Genomic DNA, 10752 nt, shown 5'->3' on the forward strand with positions numbered 1-10752 from the left:
TCATGTTAAATCAATATTTTGAATCTAACTCACGCTCTTAAAAATCGGTTGTAGAGAGAAGAATTACGCAAGCCTCGTAAGAAGTCGAGCTCTCACTAACCATCAAAACTTTTATTATTCTTTAACATTATCGACCCAAAAATCAATATAGTTAAATAATTTATATTTATAATTGTGATTTCAACAATAACTTTGTCCAAGGTTGAACATTTTTATTATTATTATTTTATAAAGGGTAATATGGACTTTATTATTATTATTCATATATAAGAAAGTGAAATATTACTAATTTAATTGTGCAGGCGGCATACGAAGTATTCAAGAAAAATATAGAGAAAGCCAGTAGCGTTGAAGGGTCCGTCAGAATGGATCGACCTCCATATATTGAGGTTTCTCCGTTCACTTTTATTTATCTCGTTTATCGATACTATTAAAAATAGAAATTTTAAAAAATACGATTTTTTAAAATCTCAATTCACTAGAAAAAAATGCATGGGGATAAATAAATTCTTAAAAGACTATAAATAGCCGCTAGATATAATATTTTTTTTTATTGATTCAATTAAAATATATGCGGAAATAGTCACTACATATTTTTAGTATAAAATTTAAATAACAAATAGTACTTCCTCTGTTCAGTTTTATTTGTCATGTTGTGCTTTTCGTAGGTCAATTTGACTTATTTTCAAAGTTAAATTAGATTATATTTATTCAATTTTAAACAAAAAATTTAGAATTCAAAAACTATACGAAAAGTACTATAGTTGCAATTTTTTTACATATCAATATGATGAAAAAATATATCTTAAATGTTAGTTAAAGTTTGTATAATTTGACTCTAAAAATGAAAAATATGACAATTAATAGTGGACACATAGAGTAATTTTTTAGACGTAATACGAGAGTCAAACTGTATAGACTTTAACCAATATTTTAAGATATTCATTTTCATCATATTAATAAGACGAAGATTGAAACTTATAGAATTTTTTTTTTCCATTTAAATTTTTTGATTTGTTAGCACAAATGAGAAAATTTTAGGGTTACAAAATGTAATTAAGGTGAGATTAAGAATAATAATCAAATATTTATGAGGTGCAGGTGATACATGATAATAAGGAAAGCAAATTGCCACAATTAGTTTATATGTCACGTGAGAGGAGACCATCGAGCCCTCATCGTTTCAAGGCTGGAGCCTTAAATGCTCTCGTAAGTAATATTATTCTGCACGAAGTATCTCACGTTCACATAATATTCGATTATTAAAATTGAAATTTGGAAGAAAACTTTTAATAGCATAATTGGTTGAGTTTACATTTCATCAACTTTAACACTAGTTTTCTAGTATCAAGATTAATCACAAATAGTTATATAAAAAAAAAAGTCTAGGAAATTAAAATGAAATATATTTTTTATATTATCAGATCATCTAAGAAAGTCAATCAGATATATAAAGTTTGATAAGCTGCAAAACATACTAACAATGTAATGACAGAGATCTTTTAATCAAAGGTTTTGATTTTGAATCAGCCTTGGTCGGGGCACCTTTCCTGTTAAAACGAGACATACATAACATGAATTTAAATTATTTTAGTCAGTATATACGTTCGGGATAACACATAAAGTAGTTACTAACCTAGCTACTTTCCTATATTTAAAAATCACGAACAATCACTACTAGAAATCGATCAATTTTTTGAACAATCACTTATGGTTATTATTATTTTGTGGTCATGACATGCAGCTTAGGGTTTCAGGGGTAATGAGCAATGCACCATATATGCTTGTTTTGGATTGTGACATGTATTGCAATGACCCTTCTTCAGCCAAGCAAGCAATGTGTTTTCATCTTGATCATAATATTTCTACTACTCTTTCCTATGTACAATTCCCTCAAACATTTTATAATGTTAGTAAAAATGACATCTATGATGCTCAATCAAGATCAGCATATCAGGTACCTACACGTCCTCTCACTACAACAAACAAAAATGATCATTAGCGGCATTTAATATGTATTTTTAGCGCCAATTGTCATTCTTTGTATATGTCCCTAGCCTTTAGCAACATTGGTTCTAATGACACTTAACTAATGCCGATAAAGACTTTAGCACTCTTTATTAGTGTCAATATTTAATGCCGTTAAAAATTGCTTTTGTTGCGGTGTCTTAATATATGTTGCAATAATTGTATTCTATATATTTCTATTTTTTCCACTTCATTACATATGTACAATTTTCGGGCGTCTACACGGTCGGGTCGGGCCAAACCTGATATACATATGTATTTGTATATCTGGAGAGCGAGATTGGAGATGGGGGTGAGCGAGATTGGGAGAGGAAGGAGAGAGGGAGAGAGTGGAGAGAGTTGAATTGTATATGTATATCTATCATATAATTGTATATATGTAAATGGTATACATACGTATTTGTAAATCTGGCAAGTGATATTGAAGAGGGAGGAGAGAGGCGAGCGAGAGAGACTAACTGTTTATGTATATGTATATAAAAGAGGAGAGAGACGAGAGAGGAAGAGAGAAGAGAGGCGACGTAATTACAACTAAATTTAAGTTGTGAGACGTAATTAAGTCAAACTATAGCTATGTTAACTCATTAAGTAGTATATGTTTGCTTATCCGTGTAATAGATGATCTGATTGTATAAATATTTTTGAAATCATCAGTACATACTCCTTAAAATCTCATTTCTCTCTCTCTTTTTTTTTTTCTTTTAATTATAGAATAAGTATCAAGGGATGGATGGAGTAGGAGGGACTGTTTGTGCAGGCACAGGCTATTATTTGAAGAAAGAAGCATTATATAGTACTCCAATTAACCAAGATAATATGACTACACTTTTTCAAAAAGCTCAATTAGAATACAAGTGGGAATCTCAATTGTATCAATCAGGTTTATCTTATTAATTTACACATAATTGTGTAGTTTATTTTGTTTAAGCATATAATTCTATGAACATTTTATATATTTATTAATTAAAAATATGTATATTTGGTTTATAGAGGAGTCACTTCAAGAGGCAGAAGAAAAGTTTGGTGCTTCTAGAAAGTTCATTAACTCTTTGAATCATCAAAGAAATGGAAGGGAAAATGTTCTATGTGATGAGATGATTGATGAAGCTAAAGCTCTTGCTTCTTGCACTTTTGAAGAAAATACAAGATGGGGTAAAGAAGTAAGTATCATCCTATTACTATACTAGTCCATATATATTTTTAGGCACGTTAAATAAGCGGGTTGAACTGAATTAAAACGGCTAAAATGAGTTAAGTCATTAACTCATTCAAGATTAAAATAAGCCGAATTAACTCATTCAAGATTAAAATGAGCTGAGTCAAGATGGAATACATAATAAATCATAATCGAACCTGATGACTCTTTTTATGTTTAATTATATCAAATAAAACTAACAAAATTCCTTTTTTATGATCGTTTATAACAGGTATCAAATAATAATAATAATTGCTTAGCCCAATTTTTGGTATGACTAAATTGAGTGGGTCAAAAGAGATAAATTAGATGTGTGATATATTTATGACCTTATTTTGACACTTGTGTTAAATTATGTGATTATTTCGTCTAAAAGCTTAAACTGTTGTTTTCAGATAGGGTACTCATACAATAGTTTACTAGAGAGCTCATACACAGGCTATCTCTTGCATTCTAAGGGGTGGAAATCAGTATATCTTTACCCAAAGAGGCCATGTTTTCTTGGTTGTAGCACCATTGATATGAAAGATGCTTTGGTCCAACTCATGAAGTGGGCTTCTGGGCTAGTACAAGTTGGACTTTCAAAATACAGCCCATTTACTTATGGGCTCATGTCAAAAATGCCTTTAGTCCAAAACATGTGTTATGGATACTTCATGTTCTCACATTTCCTCTCCATTCCTTGCTTCCTCTATGGCATTGTTCCACCTTTGTGCTTCTTGAGTGGCACTCCACTGTTTCCCAAGGTAAAAACTTAATTTTATCACTCACACATAAGTATCTTTCAAAGTATAATATTATTAAAAATTCCGATTTTGCAAGTCGAAATGGACATATGAGTGATTGATTACTAAAGAAAGAAAGGTCAATCTTCAAAAGGCTTGATGGGACGAATTTCCTCAAACTATAGTGGTGATTAATGAAATTACTAGTTTATTTTTTTGTTTAACCATCTGGTATCCGAAACTTAACGGTGCGGCTTAAGTTAGTTTATGTTACATACGGCCCACTAAAGAGGAAGCATCCCCTACTATAAATTTCTTAAGACTCGAATTCAAGACCTTTAATTAAAATGAATTTTATCTATACCACTACATCCTTGTTGGTATACTAATTGTAAATTAAATAAGAGTTAGTGTCAGTCGTGTGTGAGACACAAAATAATGATTTTTTTTTTGAAAAATTCATGTACATAACTTATTCAATTGTCTTTATTTATTATTTACAGGTGACAAGCCCATGGTTTGCTTTATTCACAACCATATTCTTATCATCTCTATCTCAACATTTATATGAAGTCATGTCTAGTGGTGGCAACTTAAGAACATGGTGGAATGAACAAAGAATTTGGATAATAAAAACAGTCACAGCTTGCTTATTTGGATGCTTAGATGTTTTAATGAAGTGGTTAGGTGTTGCAAAGGCAAATTTCAGGTTAACAAACAAAGCTATAGATGAAGAGAAATTAAGGAAACATGAAAAGGGTAAATTTGATTTCCAAGGTGCTAAGTTATTTATGGTTCCTTTGACATTTTTAGTGGTGTTTAATGTGATATGTTTCATATTTGGAATGAAAAGATTGGTCTTAGAGAGGAACTTTGAGGAGATGTTTGGACAAGGTTTCCTTTCTTTTTATGTTTTAGTTCTTAGTTATCCTATATTAGAGGGTTTAGTAGTATCAAAGAAACAAAAGTAAAAAAATGTTTTCTTGAAATTTGTGTATATCATGTATAAATAATGTTGTGACATCAATATAAATGTTTTTGCTTTCAGTTTGTTGCATTATTAATTCACCTTTCATCTTGATTCATAATCAAGAAAAACGGGAACTAAAGCACATATTTTTTTTTTTTTTTAAAGAATTTTGAAAGATATCAATCTTTCGTTATGTAAAAAGATATCTCTTTTTTTTTAATCTCCAAAAATTAAGAGAGAAAATAGTCTACTTGGATGGATGGTTTAATTTTTAAAAATTACAAAATCTACTATTGAAAAGATTACCTGTGGTGATCTGGTTGTGTAATTTTATTTTATTTTACACTACTTATATATGTAAGTTAAAGTTAATGGGATCTATTGATCGATATGTCTTGTCTTAGCCCACTAGTATCTTTCTCTTTGGGAGATAATAGATAAATCATATTGCAATAATCATGTGACACGTTTATTATGGAGATGTGATAATTATGTAAATTTATTCAAATATTGTATTCATCAAAATAATACAGTACGAGATAATTCAATACAACGAAACCATACATAAGCTTCAACTTATCAACACAAAAGCTTCAACCCTTTTTTAACTCCTTCATCAATAGCTTTCTCCCCTTTGAATTTTATCTTTTCACTCAATTCCATTGCCTTCAAATTAACTTGTTTCCTAGTGTTATCCTCTACCACTTTCTTTATTCCTTTTGCCACCTCTTCTTTCATTATTTCTCCATTTTCACCTCTCAAAATCTCCACCCCTATGCCAAGTTCCTCCACTAATCTTGAATTCAATGGTTGATCATGATTCATAGGCATGGCTATTAATGGTATGCCAAAACTCATGCTTTCTAACATCGAATTCCATCCACAATGAGTTACAAAACCTCCAATACTTGAATGGTTCAAAATTAGACTTTGTACTTTCAAGAAAACCTTGTGGAACCATTTCTTCAATTGTTTTGTTCACCCCTTTAGGAAATTTGATTGTCCAAATAAAATTAACTTTGCTTAGCTCAAGCCCTTTTGCTATCTCTTCAATTTCTTGCTTTGACAAGAAGCTTTCACTTCCAAATGATACATAAACACATGATAATTGATCCTTCTTGTCTAGCCAAGATTGAATTGTCCCCCAATCCTCCTCCTCATCTATCATCGCCTCGCGAATTAATGGTCCAATTGGTATCAACTCTTTCTTTCCTATTGTAGAAACATAATCTATATACTTCCCCTCAGTCTCCCTACAAGTGTTCAACAAAACAATGTTGTGAGATTGTTCAAAAGACTCAAGGATTATGTATGCAAAAGCTTTCTCATCGCGTGGTTTTATTGGTTGTATGCCTAATTTCTTGATCTCATGGTCATGAAGGTATATGGAAGAAAATGGAAAAGATGTAAGGCTTGAACTCCCATGAAGAAATTGGTGGTAAATGTAGGCAAGACCAGAAGTTGAAGAAACATAAAACATAATAGCATGAATACTGTATGATGAAGCCATAGTTGCTACCCATGGTTGGAACCCATCATATATAATCAAGTTAGGTTTTAGGGTTTCAATTATGCTTGGAAATTTGGAAGAAGCCATTTGAAAGGCTTGAATAAGAGTGGAGTTGAGATGGGGAGGGAGGTCTTTAGTTGTATGGTAATGAGGTGGTAACTCATGCAAATAAGGCAAGTGAAATTCAACAAGTTGTATGGATTGATTATAATTAGTTGAGTTTTTATCTAGGGTTTCCTTGATAGATTTGAGAATAATTGGTGTTGAGAGAAAATATATGTGAAAATTCATTTTTGATAATTTCTTGGCTAGTGCCAAAAAAGGATTTACATGGCCAAAACCTAACCATGGAAATAATAGAATACTAGGACTATTTTCCTTAATTCTCTCCATGAGTGGAATAATTATGCAAAATTTTATAAAGTATATATTATAGTTTTATAGGATAGAAAAAGTTAGCAATATGGACTTTTCATTTAGTTTTTGATGATCTTTACTAGTCGACTGTCATTTAAACTTATGGCTACATTTACCTGCCTATTTCGAACCAAATCATTATACTTGTATTACAAAGACGGAGCCAATTAAGGTCAAGGAGCTACTAACTTAAGACTCTTGGATACTTGTAATTTTAACCACAAAACAGAAAAGTTAAATCTGTCTTGGACAAAATTTTGCAATGAATACAACAATTTTTCGAATCAAATTAAACGTATAGTGACATATGATTTATTTACGCTTAATGTAAATTTTAGAGTATCCGGCGAATCTTAGTAGCTCAGACAATTCATGCCTTGTTATTACTCTATTTTGCTCTGTTATTACTTTGTTGTTTAAAAAGTATGTCCTGTTTCAAATGTAGGAAAGTGTTGGGTTTGGGCCTTTTTCCCTTTCTATGTGGATGAATAAATGTCCAAAGTTTTGGGTCTTTCGTCCTTTTCTTTGTAGATAAAATTAGCCCAAATTTGACAAGTTCATTTTTGCCTAGGTCTTATTTTGAAGAGAATCACAAGAGTCTAAGAGAAGTCATATAGAGAGAAAAGTGAGAAAGTGCAGATTTTTGCACAAGTCATATCAATCATTTTTAAATCGTGATTCTCGCTTCGTTTCTTGTCAGATTGAGCTGATTTTGGATAGCGTGTTTTTTTTTAGTTTAATCTTTGATTGGGAACTAAGAGAGAGTGACTTGGGGTCCTGTAGATCCAGATTTTAGCTCGTGAACAGTAGCTTGCGGTTTGGGTATTTTAGCTCATCTTATTTCTCTAGTTTTTTGGTGCTATCTTGTAGTTGTATTGCTCACTGTTTGGCACTTTGTTGGTGATCATTTTGGAGGAAACTTTTGTAACTCTTGTTTATTGTAGTGGAGCTTTGGTCTTGTGGTTTTTACTCTTCACACCGAAGAGGTTTTCCACGTTAAATTTGGCGTCTCTTGTGTTGATTTATTTTTCTTGCTTGTTTGATTAGTTTGCTGCCCAAACTGTTTTATTCTTGCATTATTTTCTCTTGGTTCAAATAGAAGGAAAAGTTTTGACTTGCGTTTCTTCCGCTGTCGCCTTTGTCGTGCACATATTTATTTTGTGCTTGCCTTTGCCAACAAATGGTATCAGAGCATTGAGTTGTTGTTGATATCTGTTTGAATGACTATCTATTTGAATGATGGAGTCAAATATGAGCAAGATGGTTTGTTTGAATTGTAGTAATTATCATACTTCATAAAATTGATAAGTGAAGTCTGAAAAACATGATGTGTACCAATTTTATCTTACCTTTTTAAAGTAGAATTTTTTTAATAGATCCCCGACATAATAAACTTGAAAAATATATAATTATTAATCCGATGTTTCGGATATTCTAATACCTTGCTCGTTCAAAATTTAATAATAATTTACTCATTTGATAAGATTGTATAAGAATTGAACAAGTTTAAATAGTTTTTCATAAATTACAAAATTATTATATTCATGAAAAAAAAAACAATTTTAAAAGGGAAACTTTTGCAAACATGCACGAAAAATGACTTAATTAGGCTCCATTGTTATAGTTTGTTAATTACAATTTGTAGCCACATGTTAGAGGGAGGAGAGAGGTGGACGAGATGGGAGAGGGAGGAGAGAGGCTAGCGAGAGCGGGCATAAAATGGAGAGGGGCGAATTATATTTGTATATATGTCGAATTCTATATGTATATCTTTTAGATAATTATATATATGTAACTGGAATGCATTTGTAGATCTGGCGAGCCTGTAATGACCCGGAAGGTCATTTTTGAAAATTTTATTAAATTACCATTTTTATCCTTACCTGAATTAATTTTGACCAGTCGGTAAAGTTGGTTCGAGAGGTTTAGAGCTATTCGTTGGCCTCAATTATTTAATTGACAGATATATTTATTTTAAATAATTAATTTAGTTTGTGACTAATGGAATAAGTACATAAAACCCCATATCTTGTGACCCATTATTTATTAAAATAAATTGAGGATTTATCACTTTTAGTACATAAATTTAATTTAGAAAAAAAAGGAAAGGAAAAATAAGAACTTACCTACAGGTAGAGTTACGACGGCCAGCGTAATTCGTTCAGGTAATTTTTTTTATTGGAATTTCTTTTTATTTATGTTACGGTTGTGGGTGCTTGCAGGATTTAAACCCTTGCCAGTGGCTTCACATGCCTCTTATTGCAAAGGTTTAAACCAGCTCACCCAAAACTACTTTTGTTCTATGAGTGCTCATTTAAATTATAATAACATATATATCATATTTTCTATATATATATATATATATATACAAAAAATTTCAAAAATCAATAGATGCTCAAGCACCCGCGTCTTGCTTACTGGGTCCGCCCCTATTAGTAATGATGGCAACCAATTAGTAATGTACATTATTAGCAGAGATGTATTAGCAAGTAAGGTTCTGATAGGATGAAAATTATCGTATTAAAATTATAAATTTAGATTGAATTAAGATTAATTTTTAAAAAAATAATATTATGTAATATATGATTGTTGTAATGGTCAGTTAGTAGGTAGTTAGTAGGTAATGAATGAGTGTGTGAGGTTTCAGAATTAGGATTTGATAGAAGGGATTTATTTATGAAATTTTGGTAGTATATGAATGGTTCGTAAGTTGGCTTATTCTTCTTATAATTATGATTTATGTTAGAAATATTAAGATAAATAATTAAAGTATTGATGATATATTGGGAAATTTAAACTTAATTTTAGACTTGCATTTTGAAGAAAATTGAAAGAGTTGACGTATTATTGATATCAAGATTTAGGAACTTGATTATAGGTATGTGTGAATTTTGTATCTAAGCTAGACATATGAGTGCTACTAGTTCTGAAATCTTATTGTGATTATGTACTTGAATAGATTGCATTTATCTGGGAGCCCAACAAAAGGGCAAGATTCATGTCCCGGAGTGATTGTTCGACAATTTGAGGCAAGTGAATTTCTAAATTCTTATTAAGTGTATGAAATTCTTGTATTTCCTTGTGGTATATGTTTGAGAGTTATGGAAATTGGTGAATGATTGATTTGTCCATATTGATTAATTCTAATGATACAAAGGGATAATACAAAGAAAGTAATGTGATAATTTGTTGGTGTGTGGTGTTTGAGAATGATTTGAAAGTTTATTACTTATTTGTTGATGTTGTATCATGGTTTTATTGTTGTGTATTGTGCCTTGTTATGAAAATGGTCATCTCCTTATTATTTGCATAAACATGACATTTGCATTATTCTGTGACAAGTGTTATGTGCATTGAGAAAGAATAAAAAATTAAAGAGGATGTACCATTTCGAGGGACGTATCGGGTGCTGCAATGGATACTATATTTTGAGGGATGTATCGCACGCTATGGATACTATATATGGAGGGACGTATTGTGCGCGATGATTACTATTATCGAGGATAGTATCACACACAACGATGGATGCATGGACATATATGTCCCCCATGGATCCCGGACGGAGAGACAACGGGTGTGTATCCCCAGGTCAAACATGCATCATTATATTTGACATTGTATTTCATCGCATTGCACACTTTTATCATTAATGAACTTGATCTTGTGTCGTTGATTTTGTGAGTGCCTTTTTATGGAAGTTGTGATTGATGAACAAGAAGCTTGTTGTTGAGGATATACAATTTTTAGAGTGTATTTGTTGAGTTGTGTGTTGTGTAAACCGTGAACTCTTAGGTTGGGTTGGTTGTATGCAAGTTGTAGTTGTGGAGGTTTGATTGGAGTGGTAGGAGTACCCAAATTCTGTTCCCTTAACTTGTATTTAGAGGTTTGCTTGTTGAGTATAGTGTGA

At 31.4% G+C, this 10752-nt stretch overlaps 1 protein-coding gene and 1 pseudogene across 1 annotated transcript; one reads left to right on the forward strand and one right to left on the reverse strand.

The window, feature by feature from the left end:
- Positions 1-306: 306 nt before the first annotated feature.
- On the forward strand, positions 307-5064 carry LOC138338122 (cellulose synthase-like protein G1). Its single transcript, XM_069288782.1, has 6 exons — positions 307-389; positions 1102-1209; positions 1745-2908; positions 3019-3188; positions 3619-3969; positions 4452-5064. The coding sequence occupies exons 3-6, from the start codon at positions 2755-2757 to the stop codon at positions 4917-4919; spliced, it is 1143 nt and encodes a 380-aa protein (XP_069144883.1). The 5' UTR covers positions 307-389; positions 1102-1209; positions 1745-2754; the 3' UTR covers positions 4920-5064.
- A 335-nt stretch (positions 5065-5399) lies between these two features.
- LOC138338121 (beta-D-glucosyl crocetin beta-1,6-glucosyltransferase-like) lies at positions 5400-6840 on the reverse strand (annotated as a pseudogene).
- Between the last annotated feature and the right edge of the window lie 3912 nt (positions 6841-10752).

Source organism: Solanum lycopersicum, chromosome 9 (genome assembly GCF_036512215.1).
Source record: "Solanum lycopersicum chromosome 9, SLM_r2.1".
NCBI classification, from domain to species: domain Eukaryota; kingdom Viridiplantae; phylum Streptophyta; class Magnoliopsida; order Solanales; family Solanaceae; genus Solanum; species Solanum lycopersicum.

Excerpts from the sequence above, each read along its gene's own strand:
- LOC138338122 (XM_069288782.1), top strand. The coding sequence starts at position 2,755 with ATGGATGGAGTAGGAGGGACTGTTTGTGCAGGCACAGGCTATTATTTG. Across the intron at positions 3,189-3,618 it reads ATACAAGATGGGGTAAAGAA|ATAGGGTACTCATACAATAG; the intron begins GTAAGTATCATC and ends TGTTGTTTTCAG. Across the intron at positions 3,970-4,451 it reads GCACTCCACTGTTTCCCAAG|GTGACAAGCCCATGGTTTGC; the intron begins GTAAAAACTTAA and ends TATTATTTACAG.